This window comes from Pavona decussata, unplaced genomic scaffold (assembly GCF_977016875.1).
Source record: "Pavona decussata unplaced genomic scaffold, jaPavDecu1.1 SCAFFOLD_5, whole genome shotgun sequence".
Taxonomy (NCBI): Eukaryota; Metazoa; Cnidaria; class Anthozoa; order Scleractinia; family Agariciidae; genus Pavona; species Pavona decussata.
In genome coordinates this window covers 254,855-281,472 of record NW_028145429.1, presented here as the reverse complement: position 1 = coordinate 281,472, position 26,618 = coordinate 254,855, and the positions used below count along the sequence as shown (strand labels likewise).

At 36.5% G+C, this 26,618-nt stretch overlaps 2 protein-coding genes across 10 annotated transcripts in view; both read left to right on the top strand.

Moving 5' to 3' along the window:
- LOC146489583 (uncharacterized) overlaps positions 1-10,485 on the top strand; it is a 31,496-nt gene extending 21,011 nt beyond the window's left edge. For 2 of the 3 annotated variants that reach the window (XM_085105147.1, XM_085105169.1), the window contains exon 2: positions 9,457-10,485. In XM_085105147.1, the coding sequence (XP_084961273.1) occupies positions 9,457-10,183 (727 nt within the window). In that variant the 3' untranslated portion in view covers positions 10,184-10,485. Of the gene's footprint in view, positions 1-6,744; positions 6,880-9,456 lie in introns of those variants that run through there. The other variant, XM_085105158.1, reaches the window with a different exon arrangement.
- A 262-nt stretch (positions 10,486-10,747) lies between these two features.
- Positions 10,748-25,978, top strand: LOC146489582 (gamma-aminobutyric acid receptor subunit rho-1-like). 7 transcript variants are annotated; one of them, XM_085105113.1, is made up of 9 exons: positions 10,748-11,775; positions 16,306-16,426; positions 17,123-17,214; positions 17,356-17,423; positions 18,866-19,092; positions 19,657-19,739; positions 20,287-20,418; positions 22,574-22,893; positions 24,733-25,978. In XM_085105113.1, exons 2-9 carry the CDS (start codon positions 16,344-16,346, stop codon positions 25,024-25,026), a joined length of 1,299 nt encoding a protein of 432 aa, XP_084961239.1. In that variant the 5' UTR covers positions 10,748-11,775; positions 16,306-16,343; the 3' UTR covers positions 25,027-25,978. The 7 variants fall into 7 exon arrangements, with proteins under 7 accessions (XP_084961239.1, XP_084961248.1, XP_084961250.1 ...); XM_085105122.1 differs by lacking the exon at positions 16,306-16,426 and having other exon boundaries at positions 17,126-17,214; XM_085105124.1 differs by lacking the exon at positions 16,306-16,426.
- The last annotated feature ends 640 nt before the right edge of the window (positions 25,979-26,618 follow it).

The following is a 26,618-nucleotide window of genomic DNA, read 5'->3' as shown; positions in this document are numbered from 1 at the left end:
TAAGGTAAAACGACCGCTTCAAGTCACAATCGGTGCTTCTGGTGTTTCAAAACAGGCGGACTTCGAAAATCTAAGAACTTTACACCAGCCGCTTCACCAGCAAAGAGAGCGAGCTAAAAAAAACAACTTATCTGTAATCGCTTCTCTCATAGGTAAGAGAGTTCTATTTCATCAAACTCATAATATTTAAAATTTTAAATAACTCAGTGATATGTTTGGTTGTCTTTCGCTATAAAACAAGAAAGAATGTTCTTCGTTTTCCTTTGGTAAAAAAATGATGTGGATTAGTTTTTCAAATAACAGGAACTGATACTTACTTAAAATGACCCTACCTGATTCAAGCTGAAACTGTGCTTAACTTTTCGCAACTGTGAGTCGCGTAAATAACTTCGAGGGTCTTTCTTCTATTCAGTCTTACACCCAAAGTTCATATATCTTTCATATATTCATATTCATTTGAACATTTATGTGTATATATTTTAAAAAATTCATCCTTAATCAGTCCATCCTGTAGATAAAACAACTCGGTTCATAGCCTCTTTGAGTATAAGTTGACTTTGCCTGTTTTGTTAAACAGAACAAAGCTTAGATCGGAGGGTTGTTCGTGGCCAGATTTAATGAGCCCTTGATTAATCTGGCCTCTCTAAAATCGAAAATTGTCACGTTTCATCAACAATATTTGTTTTCTTTCAAGTTGAGAACAAAGGTCAATTTCGAAACTTTCTGTAAGATTTTTGTAAACGTTTGATTCAATCAGGCATACCACTGTCTGTATTTAATATAATAAAACAGAATAAAATAGCTTTCACGGGACAAGTAAATATTTCTTTTATCACTTAAAAACAATTTTAAAACCGAGGAAATGGTCATGAGCGATGAACGTGTTACGTCTCTTTTCGTATATAACCGGGTCTTGACTGTCGAGTCGCTTCATTTATATATAATTACTCCTTACGGCAATGTTTGGTAAAGCTGTAAAAAACTGATATGCTAAACATAATTCACTAGCCCAGTGAGGCTGTTGTTCTTTCATTTATGATCTTAACTGTTGATTTTTCTTATGAAATTAAACTAAAATATAAACCAAGCCTTTTTACTATAAATGCTGTTTAAAACTTTCGAATTTCGTTTAGTTATAAAAAGAGTAACAAGTTAAAAATTAAAGTAAGAATATCAATATCTGTCTAAGTAAAATAAAAAAAAATTCCTGTGTTGTAGAAGTTGGCATAGAAGCAATCGAGTTCATTGATATCATCATCATCATTATTATTATTATTATTATTATTATTATTATTATTATTATTATAATTATTACTATTATTATTATTATTATTAATCAACATTTTCCCAGAAAGCTCCTTCACAAAGTGGTTTTCAAGGAGGTTCTAGTTTGAAAATTAATTACAATAAAAACAATGCATCAATAAAAAAAAATAAGAACAATAACCGAGAAATGAATAAAAACAATAGAAGTAGAAAGTTGATAAAGTGACTGCTAAACTCAAAAAATAAATAGATTTAAATCTTAACATAGATTTACAGTTTCTAAAATCATTTCTTAATTGTTCCAGTCCTTAACGGTATTGAAAGCTAACCGCTAATAAAAAGAAAAGAAAATCACTAATTCAGTAAAGAACTTGAAGTCTAGATAAACCGAGTGAACACTAATTCAGTAAAGAATTTGAAGTCTAGATAAACCGAGTGAACATGGAGTAAATTCAACGTGACTCTAGCAGCATGCATGATAAAATCTTAAAATAATAGAGTAGAAATACTTCCGCGCGCTGTAGAAGGTCAAGTGCGTTGCAAATTGTGGCTTGTACGTCATGTACATGCACACGATAATCCACACAACAGGAATGGTTCGATATCATAAGTGGGGAACTGACGAAGATATCACCATGCAGAGAAATCATCACTGATTTTTCTTGTATTTTTTTCTCTTTTTTTTTTTTTGGTTTCTTTCTCTTTCAGATTCTAAACCGCCTTCTTCCATTTCACAGATCATATATTTCCATTTCTTATTTCATGTACCCAGAAACAACGACAGCTTGAACACGTGACAAAACAAAGGCAATGTTGCTCAATTTTATAGAAAAAATTTCACATACTCCTGATGTTATTCCATTACCACAGTCTGTATTTATACCTAGTCACAAAGATCCGAAAACATAATCGAAAGAGTTCTTTATACTTCTTGGTCGCTTCCGCGCGCGCAAACTGCATACAGCAAAACTACGAATTTATTTACAGCACTATAAAATGCGCTTTGTTTCTAGTGTTGGGGTCTTAAGTTCACTTTCGACGTAACGAAAGGGAAAACTTATAATTATACATCGGTGTGCGAATCAGTCGCGGAACAAACGAGAAAACAAAAGTGGGCTGAGTTTATTCAAAGCGGTTTGTGGTCATCGAAACAAAGGGTAACAATAGTGAACTGGTTGCATTGTTTAGTTCGCTGCCTCTATCAGACAAATGAGCATTACCGCGCGTTCATAACAACCAATAAATAAGCTCCTTTTGCGCATCTATGAATAATAACAAGCGTCATGGCAGACCTATATAACTGGAAGTAAATGTCACAAGAACAATAGCCATTCTACGCGATGCTTCCATCCTCGTTCCCAGAGCCTACGATCTTCTGGTCAGCAGTTGGATCGTAGGCCCTGGTAACAGCCGTTACCGGATTTCACGACATCCGGTAACGCACGCTCAGTGTGATAAATTACCATTGCGCATGCTCAGTTTTATTATTGCTCGGTACTCCTCAGTATTAGGAAGTAAAGACAAATGCGCAGAAGCGTAGCATTTTTCACCTTATAGCGCATCAGGTTTTCGACAGCCAATGAAAAAAAAATATATTTTTGGATGGACCCAGAGCCACTCGTTCAACAATTTAAAAAAAAAACGTTGGGGCGCTGGGGACGAGAATGTCCATCCTTCCAGTTTTATTCGAGTATCAACAATCCCATTCATATTTCGTTCCCACAGTTTTCTTCCTCTACGTACGAAAAACAACTGAGGAAAAGAGAAATCACAAGACTGGTGTCGTTCTGTTTTCGGTTATTTGACACTTTTGTTCGCCTCAAACGCTGTGGGGAAGAAATATTGATAAGGAATTAATTATTCGGTTTTCATGAGAGAACAACATGAAGATTTGATCGAGCAAATAAAAATAAATCTATCATATACACTTAAAGGGATTTTAAAATTCTTCTCGTTACAGCAAACATGGACGAGAAAAGTTTGATTAATCAATCATGTTTAAGTTTGTAACGTAATTTTCTTGCTGCCTACTTCTCTTAAAAATATCAAAGTGATCAATTTGTTCAACGAGATCAATTAGTTTTCGAACGCTGTTTCTTTTGTAATTCCGTCTCGCAAATCGGTCATATTTATGATAGGCTACTTTACTAGATCTAGTTTTGAAAAACGCAATTCACTTCCAAACTGATACTACAACCTATGGTAACAAAAAATCAACAGTATCATAGGATACCCCACAAAATGAATATTACAAACCTTAACATGAGTTTTATTTTATCAAAGTTAAGGGTATTACCACTCTGTAGCAAGAGGGTGGTAAGGATTTTTATCCTGTGAAATGTGAAACGACTATGTTTTATACACTGATAACGTGAGTTGTCAGTTTGACCAAAAGATATGAGTCGTGCCGGTCCATTATCTTTTGTTATTGTGTGAGAGCTGTCATATGTAATTCACAACGATGCGTAAATAAGACTGGTCATTCTCGGCCTTAGAACCTCGATCCTTTTGGTATCATTTGGTCAGCTCTTCCGTCATCATTGCGTTTAATATTTCAGATATATTTCACACACTAAGCAGAAAGAAAAATCCGGAAATCGGAAATCGGAAATGGGAAATCTGCGAGATGTGAAACGATCGTATTATTTCCCCGCGAAACGTCATCAAACGCCACCCACCCACCCCCTCCTTCCCTGCCTTCTTCTTTACCACGCTCTAGTCTTCGGTATTTATCAATAACAGGAATTGTTATACGACCCACTGATTCGGCGGAACACTGACTGACCGCAATTTGAAACCTAAAAGAATTTTAAACTATTTTTCGCGCTTATACACATTTCCTAGAGCTTAAGTGTGATAAAAAAAATAACCTTTTGTCATCAACATTGTTTCATTGCATACTGCTCCTTACATAACGAAAAACTCGCGGTGATCGTTTGCCAATTTGCTTCGGTTAAAGAACAGATACTGAATAAAACAGCGTTTTGAGCTAATAAGTTGTTTAATTAATGAGTTGTTAAAATATTGTGAAACATAGCACGACGTTTCGACGTTTCCAGAACGTCATTATCAAGTGAAAGTAAAATAATGAAATCGAGTATATATGGTGAAGACATCTCTTCACTATATATACTCGATTGCATTATTTTACTTTCACTTGATAATGACGTTCTGGAAACGTCGAAAAAAAAAATCTGCGATAAAATATTGTAAAACATAGCACGACGTTTCGACGTTTCCAGAACGTCATTATCAAGTGAAAGTAAAATAATGAAATCGAGTATATATGGTGAAGACATCTCTTCACTATATATACTCGATTGCATTATTTTACTTTCACTTGATAATGACGTTCTGGAAACGTCGAAACGTCGTGCTATGTTTTACAATATTTTATCGCAGATTTTTATTGTCAAATGTTTTACCAAATCCTTACTTATTCGAATACCGAGTTGTTACCTTGTAAAATGAAAAATATTTTATAATCGAACGATCCATTTTATTTTCTGTTTTATCCTGGCGATCATTCACCACAAACTATGAGAAAAAGAATTGAAAAAGAAAGTTTGCTAAATTAAAAAAAGTTCAGTGATACGTGAGTCTGTATGTATTCTATTTACATGATTAAGTTTATGATTAAGAAGAGGTTTCTCGCAGCGGATATCAGCCTCTTTTCGCTGCGCTTGAAATATGTACATTTTTCAGTGGATCTGCCATGATCGTCAGTTACAATGGATTTTCTTTGCATGTGTAACTGGCACAACATTCTAAGAATTACTTTACTTGAAACATTTTTCCGTCCTAGAGTCAGAGGTGGCCTTAAAATCACGCGGGCAAAATGTTTCATATCTGTGTTTAAAAATTTTCCAAAGAAATTACATTAGTCGTCAGTAACAAACTCAGTTCTAGTAAGATATGTACCATGAAATGTCACTTGAACAAATCAGTAAAAAGCCGGTGTGCTCTCCATCACGTAACCTCGTTGGTAGATTGAAAATAACGTGAATCAAGATTTTTCATTTATGATAAACAGTAGGCGATAAAATAATAAACAATAATGTTTAAAAATCACTTCCTCTTACAAAAATTATGACAGAAAACATGAACGTTGTCAAATTATTAAACATGATCATTGATTAATCGTTGAATGAGGAATACTTAATATCTTTCCTTTAACATTTGGGAATTTATGTCTAAGAGACACTTTTTTTTGCTTTTTGGGTGTTTATTTGTCAGCCCTTCAGTATGACAAATGTAGTTTTTAGCATTAAGAAATCAAATGTGTTAAATGTGCTTGTCACCCTTCGGGTATTTCTCCAACAATGTTAAATTTCTTAAATTTTAAACACGTTTATTTATTTTTTGAGCTTAGGGGTAATTTAGCCGAATCTGATCTCTCCTCTACGACACACAAAGAGAAAATTTAAGGTAAAATACTCAAACATCGTTTTCTTCTTTATGGTGTCTTTTTCAATCCTTTAAGCTTCTTGAGCTGAAAATTTTTAGTGGAAGAATATTTGACGGAACACTGAACCTCATCTACCGAATTACGAACTGCTGATGGCTTTTTGAAAATTCTAGCTGAACTAATTCCCCATCCTATTAAAAAACAACAGTATTTTTTTGTCCCTTCGAAAACAAGAGGAATTAATTTTCCCATATAACGAAAATCGTAGGTGACATTTCACCAGAGAAAACGCTAGTTTTTCTTCGTAATTAAATCAGTAATTTCTGAGACAATTAAGGCCCACCAAACAGATATTCTACCGAAAAGAACCATGACTATTTTGTTGCAACACAAATAACCCAAAAGGAACGACACCAGTTCTATCTTTAAAAAAAATGTAATGATCTTCTTGATTATGTGCAAAACTTATTTCACTGTTTTGAAATAGAGCATGGACCAAGAAGGACTGTCAGTTTGATGAGTCTTAGAGAAATATAATTTCCTTTATTTTCTCAACCTTTTAACCTTTTAAGGGAAATCATTTAGAGCAGGAAACGAAGGCTAACCAATCTTGAAAAATTCATTTCTAAGATAGCAAACAAACATCATTTTTCGCAGTTTAAGAGGCTAATTAGCAATATTATTGAGCTCCTCCCGGTGTAAAAAACCTAATTGATAAACTCAATCGACCAAGTGACGCACAGCAAAATTGTGTTTTAGCTTTCATTTGGGGCTATGATTCACTTTAAACTTGACGTTCTAATGTCTATATTTGTTAGGTTTGCTATGTTTTTTCAAAATGATAAAATTATTTTTACCCCATCAGCTGGTACAGATGTATAAATATTGTTAAGTTCAACCGCCCTTAATTTGTCCAAATATCACCCCAGGGAAGATTTTTAATTGGCGATTGCAAAATTTTGTTAATTCGTTCGTTCGGCAATATCTTTTGTTAACACGGTTATTTTCGCAAACGAAAGTCAGTTTATGTTTTATATATCGGGTCCATTTCCGCTTGTCGTGGTACTTGAGATATTAAATAAGAATGCCCTTTCCTTTTTCTGCCAAACTTTTTTTAAACCATAGCTTAAAGGAACGTTATGCCAAAGGTCCATACCTTACTGGTTTTTTAAGTAACTTAGATCTTGGACGTTTACTCTAAAAAGGTAAGTACTGCCTTGGGAATTCTATGAAACTTTGCAAATAGAATATGTTTTTTTTTATGTTTTCACCAGCTAGATGGCGGCTTAGTTAAACACTACCTTTTAAACTACATTTAAAGAAATTTCTAACGGCACCACAGCAATTCTCTCCAGTTAGCTGTATGGAATGAAAGGCATAAATGATCTTTATGGCATCTGTGTTAATTTCTGTGTAAGCAAACCGCTTTTAACACCTCTCTCCTTCTTTGAGGATTTCTCAAGTTTTGATTTTATATCGGACGCTAACACGTACATTTCGTAGCCGGCGGTCTTGCTCTCCAGTAAAGAAGTTGTCACGTTCTTTGTCAGATATAACAAATTAAAGATAACTGTGTTTTTGAAAGAGGATCAGAGAGTAATTTGGGACTAAATCAGAAACATCTTATTAATTTTGAGGTGTAAGGCAGGGCGCACGCATTTAACGCTCAATGTTATCTGAAAATCATATGATTCAAAAGATTTTCTTTTTACTTTTAGTTATTTTACAAATTTAACAAAACGCGTTTCCTTTTTTTATTTTGCTTCTATATTTATGACGCCCAAAAAGCAACACACGGCGGCTAATTTGCTTCAAGCTTGGTTTTTCACGTTTAATATTTTAAAAACTATTAAAAATTAAAAGCAAATTTGTTTAGCACGTTCATCAAAGTCGGAGGAAGATTATTTTGTGAAATCGGAAGGATTGAAGTTAAGTTTAATAAAATTTGTGTTGTCTTCACACTTCCCACCAGAGTGACATGCTAATGTTGGAGGACAATGCGTTGTTTATTTGATGAAGGAAATTCGTCCCAACAAATAAATTGAAAATTATAAATCTAATAAACATGGAAATTTGTCTCATTTGAAAAGATGTTTTTTCAGACAGAAATTATCTACTGTCCTATTATTTATATTTGAGCAACTGATTTTTTTATTCGCGTTAAAATGTTCGGCAGAGCAAATGTCTTCCATGAATGCGTCCTGCATTTGAACTCCACATACGGTGTATTAACTTTGGATGAAGTTTGTTTTTGTTGATTCTGGACTTACTCTGAGTTTTTTTCTAAATCAGGTTTTTCATTTCAATTCTTCTCCATAAAATAAGAAAGGCATGTTCAAATTCCAATTTTATTTGTCTATATAAAGAGTCAATATACTCCATGACAACCACATGCTATGGTAGGTCCCCAAGCAAGCTAAATTAATAGGTAAACTTAATTTTGCCATAAAAAGAAAGTTTTGATGTGGAATCATGGAGTTGTCTTGGTCTAGGATGCCTTGAACCCAGCATACTTTGGTCATTGCCCTGAAGCCCTAGTTCTTTAGAATCCCGTGGCCAAAACTCTGGGCCCGATAGCCCGATAAAGCTAATCCTGGAAAAAGGGGAACTTTGTCAAATGTTGTTTATAGTGGAAATGCACTTAGCTACCCGAAGCTAGTTTACAGGCATTCCACTCATTCCACTCAGAAACAACGAGAAACAAATAATAATCAAATCGAACATAACAGGTTAAAAGTCCCAACTGGCAGGAGGCAAACCAGCTGGCTAAGCTTAGCTATTTACAAGCGTGGCCGAGGACCGCACTTGGATCTGGGACCTCAGGATTTCAAGTCCGGCTCCCGCTGGACCACGCCGCCTCCCGTAAACTTTGATTCGAGTTTAACTACTAATCGGTAAAGATTCTTCCAAAAGAGTTTTGGCCCTCAGTTTTAACTTAGACTTTTCTTTACCTTTAGCTTGAAATTGGACATTAAAACCACTTTTAAAGAGCGAGGTGAAAACCGCGATTAACTTTTAATCGTAGATTTAAGCGTTAATCGGCTTTCGAACAACCCGACCCAGAAGTCTATCTCGTTCAAACGGAGTTTCCTGGCCAGTTTGGATTCCGTTATATAAATGATTTTCAAAGTTAACTTAAAAGCCTAATTGTTTGTCTCTGCAAGAATAGTAAACTATGTCACTAGGCCTTTCACGAAAGACTTTCCTGACGACTCATGATATTTCTATGACCAGAGCAGAAGTCATCTTCTGAATGAAATGAACTATGTATCTTCAATTGATGGTTCATCTTTAGTTACTTGCTAAGTTTGTAGGTGCTAAGTAAGGTAATTCGGTAAAAACTCCATTAAGCCCACGGGGGCTTATTTATTTTCATGTCTGAAGAAGTTGGGAAGGGGGTTAAGAGAGAGAGGGGTTTTTTCAAACCACGAGTTTTGAGCGCAACTTAGATTCGCTTTTCCAAAATTTTACCACATGACTAAGTGAATCATATTTGATTAATGGGCTTGCATCAAAATTCCAGTGTCATTTTTACTTTACCACAATAATATTTCTGCATATTAAAGCCCTAGTTTATTTTACTGTGCTGATGTTTTGATCCTTGGTACGCCTGAGGTTTCCAAATTTCTTTTCAAACTCGAACCGTGGAGGAGAATAACTGAATAAATGATTGTCCAAGGCAGGTATAGCCTGCGAATACTGCGGCCTCATAAGAGAACGGTTGTACTGATTATCACTGCTGTTCATCTGCCAGTAACCATCTTCTATTTGTTTTGTTGCAGAATGCCACCGTTTAAAATATCTTTCCTGTTTCTTGTGGTTCTTTTGTCCTTTTCTTACGCTCGGAACCTGGAAAAAACCGATGATGGCGGGGAAGATGAGCTGTCAACTCACGTGCGAAGAGAAGGAACCAAGGTATCCACGGTCAATGATCCAGAGCAGAGGACCGTAGAACAGAGCAAGAAAAGACAGGAGGACATCCCTGGTATATGGGAAAGGTCTGTCCAGCGAATTGGTTTTCCACTAACCCTGGATCCTATTCTGACTGCCCTTCAGAAAGATCAGCAAAATTCCCGAGACAAGGAGAACGAAGAATCGGATGAAGACGAGGAGGACGACTTTAAGCAACCGGGTCTTTGGGGTAGAGAAATTAAATACCATGAATCGGATGACAAAGAATCGGATGACAAAGAAGAAGAAGAGTACGTTAGGCCCCCAGGTCTTTGGGGACGAGGTATCCAACAGAATTCACTGGGGCTCTGGGGGCGAGGAATACAAAACAACCGGCCGCCGGGTCTTTGGGGAAGGGGGATTAAACATCGTCCCCCAGGCCTGTGGGGGCGGGGAATTCAAAACAGACCTCCAGGCCTGTGGGGGCGGGGAATTCAAAACCGTCCACCCGGTCTTTGGGGAAGGGATATAAAAATAAAAACCCCTGGACTTTGGGAAAGGAGTCTCGCGGAGTTGGACACAGAAGACATGGATATCAATATCAACGACAAAAAATGATAAAAATTTATTCACGGTAACTGGAAGACTGGAAACGAATATGAGAATTTTGTTTCCGCTTTTCTGCAAATGAATGTGAATTATAAATGTAAGGCCCAATCGTGTCAGTATCTAAATAATGAACGAGAACAGGCGAGTATAGTTTAAAATGATTTAAGAATCCTTCCTTGTGTCAGAAACTGTAGTTTAGGAACTAAGTGTTATTAGCCCTTAATCACTTCGAAGAGGCCAGAGAAATGCCTCTATCAGGTACAAATTGAAATCAAAAGCACGTAAATAAACATGACACCACTTTCATGTTATGTCAAATGGTAATGATAATTTATTTTTGAAAAGTTAATTCTACAATGCAGCTGACATCACACCTCAAAACCAGAGAGATGACCGAGGCAATGCAATTGTCGCAACTGAAAACACGTGTTACCGCTCTCTCCCCATCCCCCCCCTCCCCCCTCCCCCCTTCTTAGCATCCTCGATCTTTGCAGTTATCTTTTGACACTTGCTATCGGTGAAAACGTTACCCGAACAGAAAGACTTAGCAGACTCTGGTTAATTCTGGCAAAACTGCGAGTAACTATGTTGCAACGGCCCGTTACGTTGCTTCCGTAACGTCGTTAGTCGTAGTTTTCAGGGATTGAACGTAATTCCACATTGTAAGTCAAACAATCTCAGATAGTGCAGGTATCTCAAGACAACCAAAGAGAGAAAGTCATTGACTGAACCTGATTTTCACTGATCTATGTTAGTTTATTGCGAAAAAATCTTCAGATTTATCACTCCTTACACGTTTCAACTGCCCGCAATTGATACTATTAAGTGTCTGCTAATGAATCCGAAAATAACGAGGGTTGTGCGACTTACGGCTTGCACTGTGAACAACCGAGATCGAGCTGAACACAATCAAGGTCTAAAGCAATCGTATATTTAATTGACTACTTTTATACGCTGTACATGTTCTATTTTCAAACTTTTTAGATGGTTTCAAACTGAATGTACGAAGATCATGCGAACGTTTCAGTCGGCTTCTTAACCGTTTCCGAAAGTTCTCGAAGCCGCGGGGCGAAGACTGCCGAAGGCTAACGAAGAGGTGGATGTAATTTGACGGTATACATTTCCGTTAATCTTAATTCAACATTGAACAGAGTCAGTTCAGTCCAGTTTTTTTTCGCTCAAGTTGCACTTTTAAAATGCGTGTGTAAACTATGGGCGATTTCCGCGCGATTATTACCGCGATATGGGCGATTTTTTTTACCCGATTTTTTGCTGCGATTTTTTTTTCCGCGAGTAAGAGAATCGCGGCAACGAGATGCGGTTATTTGTTAATTTTGATTTTTTTATACAACGAACCTCTGGAGCCAGGGAAGCTACGAGATCGCTAGAATTTCGAACATTGAAAGCCTGATGCAAATTTACAGGATTTCCCTGAAAACGTACAATGATATCGTACTAAAATCGCAGCTGGTCAGTACACGTGTTACTTGAAGTCGCAGACGTCTTGCAGAAGGAAAATTCCATTGAAGCTTAAGTGCGACCAAAGTTTCAGCACGAAGAGCAACTCAGTTCAGATCCGTAGACTGAATATTTCACTCACGGTAAGTTAAACACATAATGTTTAACATAGTTTAGCTTATGTATCAGTCTCTTTTGAAAGACACGTAAACTGTTTTAAATCCATATATGACTGGTAGACTGTTTATTTTCAAAAGGAGGAACACGCTCCATGTTTACCTTGGGATTAATGAATATACGAAGGACGAAAACATGCAGGTTTAAGAAAACCACAAGAATTATTGCTCTCCTTGGCACAATTTGAAAGTTGCTTGGGTTTTAGAGTCAAAAACAAGCTGCCCTACAAAAGTTTAGTAAAGCGGCGACATACTCGGCTGAGATTCATTTTACTGATTTTCTTTTGTGAATGTTACTGAACTTATCAAACCTGACATGTTAAAGACTTTCTTATTTTCTTTCTTTTCAATCTTTTTTCTTGTAATAGAGTACATGTTCTCTTAAACATTTTGACAAATGTTGACATTTATGCAAACACAGCAAGTTTTTGTTGCTATAAACATGTGTGGCCTCGTGTTGCCTCAACTTTTCCAGTAAACCATAAACACCGGGAAAACTTCAATTGATTTTATTCCTAGTGTTGTAATATTTTAATATTTTAATTAAAAAGGGTAAAAAATAAGCAAGCGCACAAACTTTCCAATGCAAGGGTTTCTTGCGAAATTAAACAAAGCGGTTAAAAACTTTCCCAGTAAGGCGTCTTTTCCGTGGTGGGGAATTGGCGCGATAATTCTACATTAAAAAGTGTGGTCTTGAGATTATGACGCATATAGACTGATAAAACAGAGTTACCAAAGATGAAAAAGATAGAGGAGTTTTCAATTATAATTTAAAAATAAACTTTTTGTTATTATTCTCGTTTTATCTCTCATTTTGTTTTTAATAATTCGTAACTTCCTATCAAGTCCACCCTCAGACAAAACCTCCAGTCATATCATCGTTTAGTTGGACAGTTCACACTGGCTGGGCAGATTTAAACCTCCAGTCATATCATTTTTAAGTTAGACAGTTCACACTGGCTGGGCAGATTTAAGTCGGTCTTCGTGAGTGCATATACTGACAAAAACTTTACCTCTCAGGGTAGCCCTTGGGAAGTTTGTTTAATTGTTACGGATGCTCGGCTTGCATGGAGGTTGGATAGCGGGGACTACTCAAACTATTTTCCTTGGCTAGAATTTGTTTGTTCGTTTAAAAATCTAAACCGTTCGGCATGTTAAAATAGTATTTTGACATGGAGCGTTATACCAATGAAGGAAGAGGCAAATTGTCATGACTTTTTGGTTTTTATAGCGCGACGTAAATCCTGGCCATAGGGAGACAGACGGGATATAAAATAAGTTGATTGAAAAAACCATTTAAGACAAATTTTAGACTGAACAACTGCTCAAATGTTCACTGCGGTAAATATGCAGTCAACAAGAAAGATTTGTAAATTTCTCTCATTAAAAAAACTTAAAATCACGTTTTGAAGGAAAGTAGATATTGTTTGAATAAATAATAATAACAAAAACAATAACACGGATAGCAAGAAACAGTGATAAAGTGCCAAATTCATAACAGTTTAATGGTGCTTAGCATATTGAACAAAAATTAAAGTGTTCCAAAATTAACAAAAAAAAAAGTGTTTTCCAAAAAAAAAAACAAAAAAAAACAATAAAATAACCGGCAATAAAAATGTAAATTATATTTGTTATCCAGAATGACATCACAGGTCACCCAGTCGAACTATAACTGAACTCATGAACAAGTTAAGAGTAAATTTTATTGGTCCTCCCACGCAGTAGTCACGTCAAAATCTTTAGAAAGGGTTCTAAAACCATGGTGTCTTTAAACAGGCCGTGTGATCTGTTTTTGTTTATTTTTTTACCGATACAGAAATTTTGATAAAATCACTTGATACCTTGCTTGATACCTTCCTCTTGATGTCCCACTTTCGTTATGTCTAGCTACGACTGGAGTATAGGTACTTAGTGGTAACTTCCGCTTTGTGTTGATCAAAAACTCTCGGAAATCACCATGGCAACAGCCCATTTAAGGGTCAGTTGAATCGCGCGAAGTGATTATGCAGAAAGTAAGGCTCTGGTCAAACGCCTATGTAAACGTTGGATGGATTTTATTGGGTCACGGGTTTTGGTAAAAACGTACCAAAATACGTTCAAGGGAGTTGCGCTGATTGCAGATCTTGGTCTTCCTATGATACAGTCTCCATAGCTTGGACGCCATTTAGACATAGTGCTCGGCAACATTCCCACTTAGGTTACACCATGTGACAAACGATTTCGTAAAGTTATTTCTTGTCAGGCCCTTGGATTCATAAAAAGCGGCTTGTTGAACCTTAGATGAATGGAACACATTTAATTTCAGTAGTTTGATCTATAGTTGCAATCCAAGTTGTACGAGTGCCAAATTTTAAAAATTACAAGTTGAGTTAAAAGACTGATCAATGCCGACAGGTCACTTTAAAAGGATTAATTTTCAAACAAATAAAAAAATGGAAAAAAATTAGTGGAAGAAGTGATGAGGGAGACTGAAGAGAAAACATAAGGATTAAACTAAAAGTTCTGATTACGAACAAATTGCTCGCATTTTATATTATTTTAAAAACCTGCATTCCACCAATCAGAATGCCAAATGAATTCTAAACGCGATTTTTTATGAGATTTTCCTCAAGTTATCTTCAATGTTTTTTTTTTATCACAAAAACTAGTAAATGAAAAATAATTTAGCTCTGTTCCGGATAACTGCTTGGAAATACCTTCATTGGACAAAACACAATAATATTGATCATGATTTCAATCTCTAAAATTTTTTCTTGTAAAAAGCCGATTAAACCAATAAATCACCACTCAGGTCGTTAAATTACAACGAAATCTTAATGCCTAAAGCAAAAAGTTCTGTAGCATCTTTTCGAACCCTTAGGAAACGTGTTTCTATGTTGGGAATTTTTAAAAAATCGAATATATAAACTGACAAAAGTTGAAGGGAATTTTTGTTTTTATAATGTTTCCCATATTAAAGTCAAGCTGTGCCCAAACTGTTCGCCTTATGGAAGGCAAATCTTGTAAATCTTGAGTTTTTATTATTTCAGTATATGAATCCGTGAGAATGATTTTCAATTATGTGCTCTTAATTTACCACAAGGTATGAGCTGTAAAATCAACAAATAATAAATTTATGAAGCTGAAAAAATAGACTGTACTGCAACTTTAATTAGAAGCGTTTGTGTGTTCAGGAACACTCCCAGGTGAGCTATCCAGGTAAGCGACAAAACTGACACTGAAAAGAAAAGGAAAAAGTTTTCCAGGTAATACTCAACTAGCGTAATTCTAAGGATCTATCACGCGAAAGTTACTGTGAAGCTAGACTAAACATGTCTTCCAGCCTGATCAGTATACAAACCGAGTGCATTTCACGGCAAACCTTTTTTGTCAAAAAATGAAAAACCTCAACCTCAGTTGCCTTTCGTCGCCTATTTCATGACGCCTAGTGAGAACAACACCTGAATTTGTATTATTGTAATCATTATCCTGACTGAAATACCACATATTTGACAGTTTTTCCCGACATCTTTCTCCAAAGTGAGCGAATTGCTGTTCCATTCTAATTGTCAAATTGTTACTGAAGATTGCAGCCGAGACAGATGACAAGTAAAGAAAGCTTAATTCAAGGAAAAAACATTGCCTCACCAAAGACAAGCTGAACCTCTTTTGGGAAATGATCAAAATGGAGATTAGAGTCTTATGTATTCGATTCCCTAAATGCGAATCGCAAAGAGTAGACGATCAAAGGAATTAGTCTCACTTCGCGAACAAAATGTTCTTCTTGATGAAAATCAAAATCCCTATGACATAACTTTTGGGGATAGTTTGGAACGTGTTAAACTTGAGCTGAAAAAAATCAAAACCAACAGTGCCATAATAATTAAGAAGTAGAACGAGGTGATGCGAACATGACGAAAGGTGTAACAAGTATTTTATGAACTTATAAAAACGCTCACACGGCCGAGAATACATTAACAAACTAGACACGGAACAAATCAACAAAATGAGTATGTAAATGAGCCAGAAAAAAAAATTGAAAAAGCTTTATAAAACACTCTACTCCTCCCAAATGTCAGATAACCTTCTTGAGTACAGTGACTACTATTCACGTTTCTTAGTTCATGAAAATGCACAAAAACTGAGCGGCAAAATATATGTGAAAGCGACACTTCCGCAAAAGAAAGCCTATCTGCTCTCAAGACTTGCAAAAGAAAGTAAAACCCCGGGACTAATGGACATACGTGTTTGAGACCGTCAGTGCAACTCCGTTAATTGATTGTCTAATCGACTGTCGATTCCGCGAGCCAGCTGTTTAATCTCCCAAACGATTCAGTGGCTGGCCAGGTTTTTAAACTAACTCCACAACAAACAGAAGGAAGGTGGCTTTCCCTTTGTGATTCTGATCATGATCCTGCTTTCGTAGTAGTTACCTCAGTATATCGTAATATATGTGTTACTAGTATGAATAAAAATAATGTCTGGTTATGATCTTAAATTTATATTTTATCTTTTTAGATTGAGAAAAAAACTGTGAAGCACTGTAGGAGATAATTATGGTGTTTGTTACCTCGGATATCTTTTCTCTAAAGTTATGTCTTTTAATCTTGAACCTGTCAGAGCAGAGTATTTCTCAAGGGTAAGAAATAACGTATTTGGAACAATTGAAGAGGTGCTTTCATAGGGTTGAAAGAAATCATCTTTTAATCGAGATGTTTCATACGCCGTTTAAGTGTAAATAATGGCCATGCGCCGGGCCTTTTGAGAAAATCAGGCCCTCTAAACCACATCCATACAAGCCATATACCAGACACCTGGCTCACGACAACAAATATACAATTTTATTATTTTACTGAATCTCAAATTGTACTGATGGCTTTCGGCTTAGTATACAACATTGTTAACAACTAACAACATCTCGTGCTTTCCATTTTGGAAACAGTAATAGTGGGTTGAAAAGAATCTTCTGGAATTTGGCACTCCTTGTCATTGACTTACTTTAATATTTAATCAGAATTATTATAAACTGAAAAAGTATATGTCCTAGATAATCAGTACCTTGTAAACAAGGTCGACTCATTACGTCAATACACCAGAATTTATTTATCCGAAAAGGGCGTTTCCTTTATACACTCTTAGTTATTTTCTCGAGCTTTGGTGGGCAGAAAACTCAAGTTAATTGTTTCAAGCAGTTATAACTTTTGTTGTTGGTGTTGTGGTCATTGCTCAATTCAGAGTTGAACGGTTAAATATAAACTGCGCACTAAATAATATTTGGTTGTAATTTATACTATTATGGTGAAACTAGCGATTTTACTGACGTGTTGTGTTTCAGCAGAATTGAGTCTTCTTTGGATAAGAAGATAAGTGAGGATTTGCAATATCTACTTAATGATTATGACACGCGGCTTAGACCAAACTATACAGGTATTTCAAATAGCGAAATAAATAAATAATACGTTTTTTATTCTCCATATTACATGTATGTTGTAGGGATGTAGATATTATTGGCTGATAGCTAGTGGCTATGGCAAATTTTTAAGATTTTTTTTATCTTTATTTTTCAAGGAAGTCCTGTTGAAGTCCTAGTTAGTATCTCAGTTGCATCATTTGCAAATATCAAGGAGGTAGAAATGGTAAGAATCAGTGGTTATCTAATCTCATGCATTCTGTGATTGAATCGTTGACATTTAAACGTTAATACTCAGAATATTGTTGGATTACATAATACTGTTGAACACTCGCTTGGGTAAAGCGTAGAGGTACCAAGACTCTGAATTACATTTTCGTGATTTCTTTACTTGACTTGACAAAATTGTATTTACAAATGCTCTTCTACTATTGCATCGCTCAACAAACTCTAGTTGTACTCAACTAGCAACTTGACTGACAACTAGCAACTCGTCTGACAACTGACTGACTACAAGCTCTAATGTTCACAATTTAATACTCAGATTTGTAGACATGTTTGGGTTAACTTACCGTGATAACTTTCAGAATTCCATTTACTACTCAACTAAGAAAACCCAAATAAACCTACACGACCACACATTAAAATAACAGGTATCCAATGAAAAACTTGGAAAGAACGACAGTTCAACGACAACAAACTAAGAACTGGAATTTTCACGGTGGTCCAAGCCAAGGTCAGCAAGAATTGCGAGGCATGTCTAATTCGTGAGCTATTGTTGAAAGACCAGAAGAATCAATCAACTAGAGGACAACACTTATAAAATACAAAACATTTGTGTAGGACTTTGAATTATAAGATTAACATGACTGTCACAAGTTCTTTTTAAAAGTCATGTAACTAAAATAACTCATTTAAAAAAAATTCCACCTGATAACAATACGCACTTTAATGTAAATAGCTGTCTGAAAAATTGGAAGAACTAAAAGTTCTGAACTTATTTAATCGTCCAATATATTCCGTACTTAATTGATAAATGGCAGAAAATACTTCTTGGTTCCGTAAACTCTTCGGGACCTTCGGGAAACGCCCGCCTGATGACTAAATAGTATGAACATCACTGAGGCCGGTACCAAGTTTCAGGATTAGAATTAACATAAGTATTTCACTCTGTCTATGATCACGCCTTTCCAACTAATTTCTTCTAATCAGCCAATCCGACATTCTCCCATTTCCTAATCCGACAAAAATTTAAAAGAGAAATCAGGTATTGTCAAATGGGAATTAGGAATTTTTTAGTGGATTCCACTGGGTGGCTCTTCCATTCACTGTTTGCAGGTCGAATTGGAATTTGGAAATGTTGGTTTTTGTGGAAGCATTATGTACGATGCTACTCTATCACCGTGTTAGCACACAGTTACACCAGTTTGTTCAAGGTGTACCCTAGCTATCGGGCTTGTGTTCCTTCCTGGCCACCATGCCAAACTGCAAGACAGTGCATACCAATGACAATCATATGGACAGCAATCTTGCTAATGTGAATGATTTTCGAGGAAACTAACATTGAAAAAAGTTGCTTCAAACCACAGAAATTCCGTTCAAAGATCCACTGGGTTCTTAAAAGGTTTATTATGATGTTTTACAGTGTAACGTTTATCTTATCATTAGGAATTCGGACTGGACATGTTTTTTCGGCAGCACTGGCAGGACGCAAGGCTCTCTCATAACATGACGTCCAAACTGACTCTAACAATGGGAACTAAACACCCCGCTGACTACTTCTGGGTCCCAGATACGATATTCCCGGACGCCACCAAATCATACATGCACAATGTACTAGCAACCAATCACAAACTTGATATATCTGCCAACGGAGAAGTGGACTGGGGAACAAGGTTGGTATGTGACAATCTGGGTGGGTTTACATGAAGCTAACACAGTCATTAAATTAAAGGCTACTTAATTAACTTCCGCTTGCTGGTTAGTCAATATTTTAACGCCGTTGCAGCCGGATCTGGCCCCAGTTGTTCAAAGAGAGCGGGTAACTTTATCCAGCTACGCATAAGACGCTATCCAGCGGATAAAATGTATTGGTTGGAGTTCATTTTGTCTGCTGAATAGCGATTTATCCACTGGATAGTGTTATCTGCTCCTTGAACAACCGGGTCCTGATCGAAACATCAGTCAATGTCAGTGGCCTGCCCTCTCAGGACTACACTGATCAGACAGTAATCATAATTTGCGGCTTACTTGGGATATATTAAGTCTGTGCCTGCATGTCTCCTCTAATTAGTGACTCGTGCTTATTTTAGGAAAGAGTTTCTCATTTGAGTAGACCGCTGCAGATAAAGGTTATTCTGACTGCCATTGATAGAAATTGTTGTTTTAATAGAATTCAAAATCGAGCCATGAGTTTTTTGCGTTGTTTTTTGTAACCATAAGACTTTTTTTCACTGTAGAGCAACTGTACTGGCGAGGTGCCACATGCAGTTCCGTACTTTCCCCATGGATGAACAAAAATGTACCTTGAACATTGTTAGTTGTAAGTATCTCTCTGCTGCTGTGTTTCTGACCTTATCAAGAAAACAATAACGTTTTTGTCATTTAGTGTATAAGTTGTCTCGGTTTTTAATCGGACTAAGCAAGGGGAGGCCTGGGAGAAATTTCTCAGTATGTGGGAAGGGTTCGTGTAACGCTGCGAGCACATCCCTCGTTATTACTATTATTTGTTTATGATTCCGAGAGTATGATAACAGTGTGATAAAAGGTTCCTTATGAAGACTTATCTAGATGCAAATGAAAAAGAAAATCTTAAGAAAGACAATTTGCTGACTCAGCCTCCTGATTGGTTATTGTTAACTCACGATCAAGGGAGCAGAAGGCGGGGTTACACATGAGCAGAAGTAACGCGTCTTCATATGGCAAACTGATTGTGACAAATGAACTAGTCTATAAACTCACCTTCTTTCATAGCAAAGCATTTGTCACTTCTTTTTGCAATCTGAAGTCGTCTTATAAACACCCTAAACACTGTGTCAATATGGTTTATAGGCTCTCCGAAATTAACGTCTTTTGTTTTTTCGTTTTAGATGCATACCCCACGCAGCATCTGATTTATAAATGGAAGTCAATTCCAGGAGTCGTTGTATTGGATAAAGAAATGGCGCAATTCTACATGAAGAAGATGACAACCGCTGTACAGCGAGTAGACTATGTAGCGGGTACATTTAAACACCAACCATGTTACATAAAAAGGCTTAGTTATGATATTTGAACACAAAACCTTTGAATCTAACACGAAGCAAAACGAGGGCAATTTTCAATATCGTTCGTTTCCTGTCAGTTGGGATATTTATTTCTGACGACGTTGACTCAATCATTATCCCTGAAATAATAATAATAATAATAATAATAATAATAATAATAATAATAATTTTTTTAATTAAAAATATAATAATTCTTTATTAAAATACTCCACACAAATTGCTATAATAAGTTAAAAGTCTATAAAAAAGAGCTATTAAAAAAACCTATTCACAATTCATTCCGATTAAAAAGAAAGATAATATTTTCAAGCGTAAAGAAAAAGAAAAAAAGACAAATGTCATGAAGTTTTTAAAAAAAATTAAATTCGGCATTTTAAAATCAGTTCCACTTGTCTATGATAAAAAGAAAAGAAAAAAAATAAACAAGATAAGCATCTCTCAAATGGCCCCTTCTGCAGTTTCAATGCCAATGTCCGCGTTCTTGATGTCACGTTGAATTCTTCTTAATGTCCTAGAACCTCTAAGACAGACGAGTGCAGATCTTAACAGTGCGAATGAAATTCGGCATCTGATCCATGACATGGTTTTGGCATATTGCTCCCCTTTCTTGATAGCAATCAGCTCCGCTAATCGACTATGGTATCTCAAACATTCATTGCCCATTCCGCCGGTTGTAGTGAAGACCAAAGGTGTAAATGTTCCATGCTCAATGTCGAGAACTCTCCTTGAGTACAGGCGCTTTTTCTCATTCTCGTGCGTAGGATAGATCTGTTGCGGCTCCAGGTCCTTATACGACTCAGCATTGGGGTGGCAAACCATACATCAAAGAATGCCAATCGTCGTTGCTCCCAGAATCCACGTGCATGGATATCCAATCTCGCATCTTGTGCTTTGTTGGATCCTCTACTTAACGTACTATTTTAAGTTTCGCTTGGCTCACAGGTTACGCTACGCGCCCTGTGGTGCTTTCTTATACTGTGCATACAGATAGGTTTACTGCGCATAATAATAATAATAACTTTGTTATTTACAAGAGTAAAATCTACTAGATACAGTTATAATAATAATAATAATAATAATAATAATAATAATAATAATAATAATAATAATAATAGAGACAATTTTTTTATTTTGAAAAAAGAGACAATTTTTTTTTTAATAATAATAATAATAGAGACAAAAAGAAAAGAAACAAGAAAAAGTATGTGTAAAAATCATAGGACCTAGATTTTGGCGAGGCATCTATCTAATTCAAAGTCCGCTTCTCGAACATTGCTTCTAATTGCTCTTCTAACTGTTCTTGACCCTCTAAGACAGAGTAAAGCCGACCTAAGGATGGCAAAGGAGACTTTAGAACGTATCCAAGAGACAGTGGTGGCATAGTTCTCTCCTTTCTTCACTGCGACTAGCTCTGCCAGCCTGTCATGGTATCTCTTGCACTCCTCTCCCATGCCGCCTGTTGTTGTAAAGACTAATGGTGTAAATGTTGTTCCACGTCCATCACTCTTTGCGTATACAATCTCTTCTTGTCGTTCTCATGCTGCTTGTATATCTGCTTGAGTTCCAGGTCTCTATAAGAATCAGCGTTGGGGTAACATACCCGTAATCTTCCCAGTCGTACCTGAGTTTCACAGCATCACGAAATTCACTCTTGTTTAGGTCAAAGTTCATATCTCTAATTGGCAGAACGGTAAGCCAACTAGAGGCACCTTTCTGGATAACAAGGTCCACAGCTCTCAGAGTTTTTCCAGAAACCGAGCACTTCACCTCATCAAGTTTTTCCTTCAGATATTGATTCTTCACGTGGCACATCTCCCGTTGTACAGTGTGCATTTCATTTTTGTCTGGTGGCTTGTGCACCTGTGATTTTATTTGTTGGGCTAATGGACCAAAGATGTTAACAGATGCTACATACTCTGAGGCTGCTACTTGACTCGGATCATTACAACTCTTCTCACAAAAGCAACCAATAATAATAATAATAATAATAATAACATTACTAACAATAATAATAATCATCATTATCGTCATCATCATCATCATCGTCTACTAAGTTCAGTGTGAATCCTATGTCGTGGAATCTCCTTAAATTTTTGTCGTTCTTTTCCAGGCGAGTATTCGGTTCTTCAAGTAACCTTCACATTCAAGAGGAGAATGGGATTCTACGTCATACAAATATACATTCCTTGTATAGCAGTGGTATTAGTAGCGTGGCTGTCACTGTTTGTTGATAGTCACTCAACACCTGCCCGTGTGACCCTGTGCATTACAACTCTTCTCACCATAGCAACTATCTGGGGCGCGGTAAATTCGACCATGCCGAGAGTTTCGTACGTGAAGGCCATTGATGTGTACCTCATGACATCTTTCTTTTTTGTTCTGTGTACAATGCTGGAATTTATTGGCCTTATACACAAAGGAAGGGCAAAGGTAATAAACTTTACAAAACCTTTGGATGCAGGGGACCACACGACGCAAAATTAACTGTTCTGAATACGTTCCGTCGCCAGATCTCTTGCAATAAACTTTCTTAGCTATTTAAGGTTTTGAATCAACCGTTTGAAGGCTTTCCCGCCATGTTGGACATTATAGTTGGGGAGAAGGCAGCGTGGCCAAGTGGAGTTAAGAGACGTCTTGAAATCTCTGAAATCTTGAGGTCCCAGTTTCAAGTCCCACTTTGGGTCCGGTTGTTCGAAAGCCGATTAACGCTAATCTCTGGTTAAAAAATAACCGAGGTGTTCATCTCGCTCATTAAAAATATTTTTAAAAGCTAATTGTCATTGCGCGCATGCTACTCATTTACATTCCAAAGTACCAGTACGCAGGATGTTTGTCCTATGAACCTAGTTAAATGGCCTTAGCTCCCACGAGTCTCCTGTAGCTCAGTGGTAGAGCATCCGAACTAGTAATCAGAAGGTCTTAGGTTCGACTCCTGATAGGAGCACTTGAAATTTCTTTTTCTGAGTTTGCCTGTGTTATCACTGAAGAATACATAATTCTCAGCTTATTTTAAGTTAACGATAATGAAAAGTTTTAGGCAAACTGAGGAACAAAAATGTGTTTGAAGAATCTTCATTAATAAGTAATTAAACTCGAATCAAAGTTTACGTTAAGCGAGAATTAGCTTCATCGGGCTTTGAACAACTGGACCCTGGGCGCTAGCGAGAGTTGTTTCTCGGTGGCACTAAAGTCAATTGAGGGACTGGTTTGGAAACCTGCTATTTATGTTGGAATTAAGGGCCGTGACCCTGCACAATCCTTTGTTTACAGTAACGTTCACACCATAGTTAAATATCTTCACAGAAACGCTTCGAAATCCAAATTCTATTGTTTTTTGTGCAGGGTTAAGGCCAAAAAGGCAAACAAAAACATATAACAGAGAAGTTTGTCGAGTTTTATAACCATTTCCTTGAATTAAGTATGGTAGCACCGATTTAAACACCTCCTCGGCCGTGTGAATGTGAGTTTAGGGGAGCAGGAGCAGTGATGCATGGGGTGAAAGCACTCGCCTCCTTCCAAAGTGGTGTGATGTGATATCTTTGCTTCAAGAGGGTTTTCTTCGGGTACTCCGGTTTACCCCTTTCGAATCTTTTACCAAAAAGCTTCAATTTTTAAATATAAATTTTTCTAGGGCCTAAGGCCTTCGGCGCGTTTACCATAGTATAAACTACTCTTTAACAAGCGAGTCTGTAAAGCAGTTCTTTTGCGAGTTTCGAAAAACTATCAGATCAAACCGGCAATACCTGGTTAAGAAAAATGGAAGTCTGCATATCCTGCTACAGGCAAAGTAGCTCAAAGCTATTTAGGCTGTATTTAGTCCAGATGGGGGCAAAGAAAATAAGGTGCATAAGGTCATAAGCCAATCCATTCGCAGTGCTAAAATGTGTTTGAAATTAATTTCCTATTCTCTTGTTTTACCTGCTACTGTATTGTAAGTTATTTCTTTTAAATTCTGTACGATTGAACTGCTGTTATTTGTTATGCGTCAAAACCACTACTCGCCTCGAAAAGCTTTAGCTAACTGCGAGCAGTGCTTATCTTCTCTTTGTAGGTGTTTAAATCTTTTAATAAACTTAAACTTAAAACAAGGTCCTTATTCACATTTTCTTTGCCATCAAACCCCATTTATTACGCATGGCATCTTTAATATGAACGCACTTAATATTTATATTTTATTCTACTGAAATTTATTCCTGCCCATTTTCCCCTCTTGGGGTCATGGAAAAAAGAAAGCACTATTGTAATTTATGCCTACTTTTCTGATTACAGAGAGGCATCTTATGGATCAAATCCCCATTTCTTACAAAAAAGCTGCAAAGTTCATCGTCCAACTTAGCAAGTGATTACACACCTTTCATGGGTGGATTATATTCACGAAAAGAAGTCAACAGAGTGCAGGCGGAGAGTGAATATAATTTTAAAACAAACAAAGACAAGTCGCCATCTCAAGATGGCGACACTAAAAAGATTTATGATGTGGAGTTTGTGGCGAGGATAGCTTTTATTGCTGCCTATGGACTATTTAACTTCTTTTATTGGATAGTTTTAATTTATTTTACATAAGATCCTTTCATTTTATTCCATATCACGGTAGTGGACAGTCAGAATATCTCCAAGAGGCTTTTTTCACGCTGCACAGACTAACCATTTTATTGAATGTCATATTCCTGTAAGACTGAAAAAGCCAAAATAATAGCTTTTATTGTTGCCTATGGACTATTTAACTTCTTTTATTGGATAGTTTTAATTTATTTTAAATAAGATGCTTTCACTTTATCGCATATCACGGTAATGGACAGACTCATTCAGGATACCTCTAAGAGGCTTTTTTCACGCTGCACAGGCTAACCATTCTCAGTCTTTTATAATTGCTTTTAAGCGTTACTGAATCAACAACAGTACAAGTTGATAAAGCTGGTAGTATTTGGGGGTTTCTTATTGAATGTCATATTTCTGTAAGAATATTAATAATTGAAATGCGTTTTAGAAATAAATCCTGCCATCTACAATCTATTCGCGCGTAGTAGCAAAAAACCTTTTTGTCACCAAGGTGGTAAACATTAAGCCACGCTTGTAGTCCAATCATCACGTCAACTCAGAAAGTAACAATTATTGATAATTAAATTGGTAAAAGTCAGAATAAACTTACATCTACAGAATGACTAGCATGATGACAATGACAATGGTGACAATAATGCTAAAACAATAATGATTATGCATATTGATACTGAGTATATTGATACTAAGTATATAGTAATTCGGTTATGTATGTCCTTAACATCGACTGCCTAGATTAGCTCGCTATTTGCAGGCGGTGTTCATTTGTAAGTAACGTTTGAAAAACTTAATAAAACTTGAAACTTGAAACTTGAATTATGCTCCATTGCACATCATTGCGTGACAGCCTGGGGCGATTGTTAGAGCAGTTTGTTTACTACACAGGCTAACAATGCCCAGTCTTTGCTGGCGATATTCAGGATTTTGCTTAATGAATGAAATAAAAGTATATATTTGAAACAAACTCGGAGTGGTTGTTGCTTTGCTTCCTAGATCCTTTGAAATAGAACCTACCCTACCCACACTGGGGAGGAACGAGTCAATTCTCTTGTGGTCGCTCGCGAAGAATTAGTTTCTGGCACTCCGGCAATAAACATTGAACAACGAATATACCCTTCGGCCTAAAAGACCACACAGAAAACCTGAAAATTCAGGCTTGAACGGGACTGTGATCGATCCCGAAAATTCCATGTTTTTGACCAACAAATTCGAAGAATCCCATAGGCCACTTTGAGGTTGAGAAAGGGACTGGGTGGAGTCGCAAATTTTATCTCATTTATAAACTGGCACTACCATATAAAAGATCACGTTAAGATTAGTCATTTGACCAAGTCTGGCGTTGTTTAGTCAAATAACAACCAAGTTACACAGGCTAGCAAATAAGTCTCTACTGCTCTATAGCTAATTTTTAGACGGCGTCCCCCAAAACCATACAAATTCTTAAAAAGTTGCTCATTTTTGTTACCCAGTGTAAAATCCTGTCACGGATAGCTATCATTTTGAAAGAAACTGAGTTGAAAATTACTACGTTTATAAAATTTTAAGTATATCACAGAAATAATAAAACTTTTGAGAGTTTATATGGTTTTGGGGGACGC

Coding starts and splice junctions, on each gene's coding strand:
- LOC146489582 (XM_085105113.1), top strand. CDS start 16,344: ATGGTGTTTGTTACCTCGGATATCTTTTCTCTAAAGTTATGTCTTTTA. Junction 16,427..17,122: donor GAGCAGAGTATTTCTCAAGG/GTAAGAAATAAC, acceptor GTTGTGTTTCAG/CAGAATTGAGTCTTCTTTGG. Junction 19,093..19,656: donor GAAGTGGACTGGGGAACAAG/GTTGGTATGTGA, acceptor TTTTCACTGTAG/AGCAACTGTACTGGCGAGGT.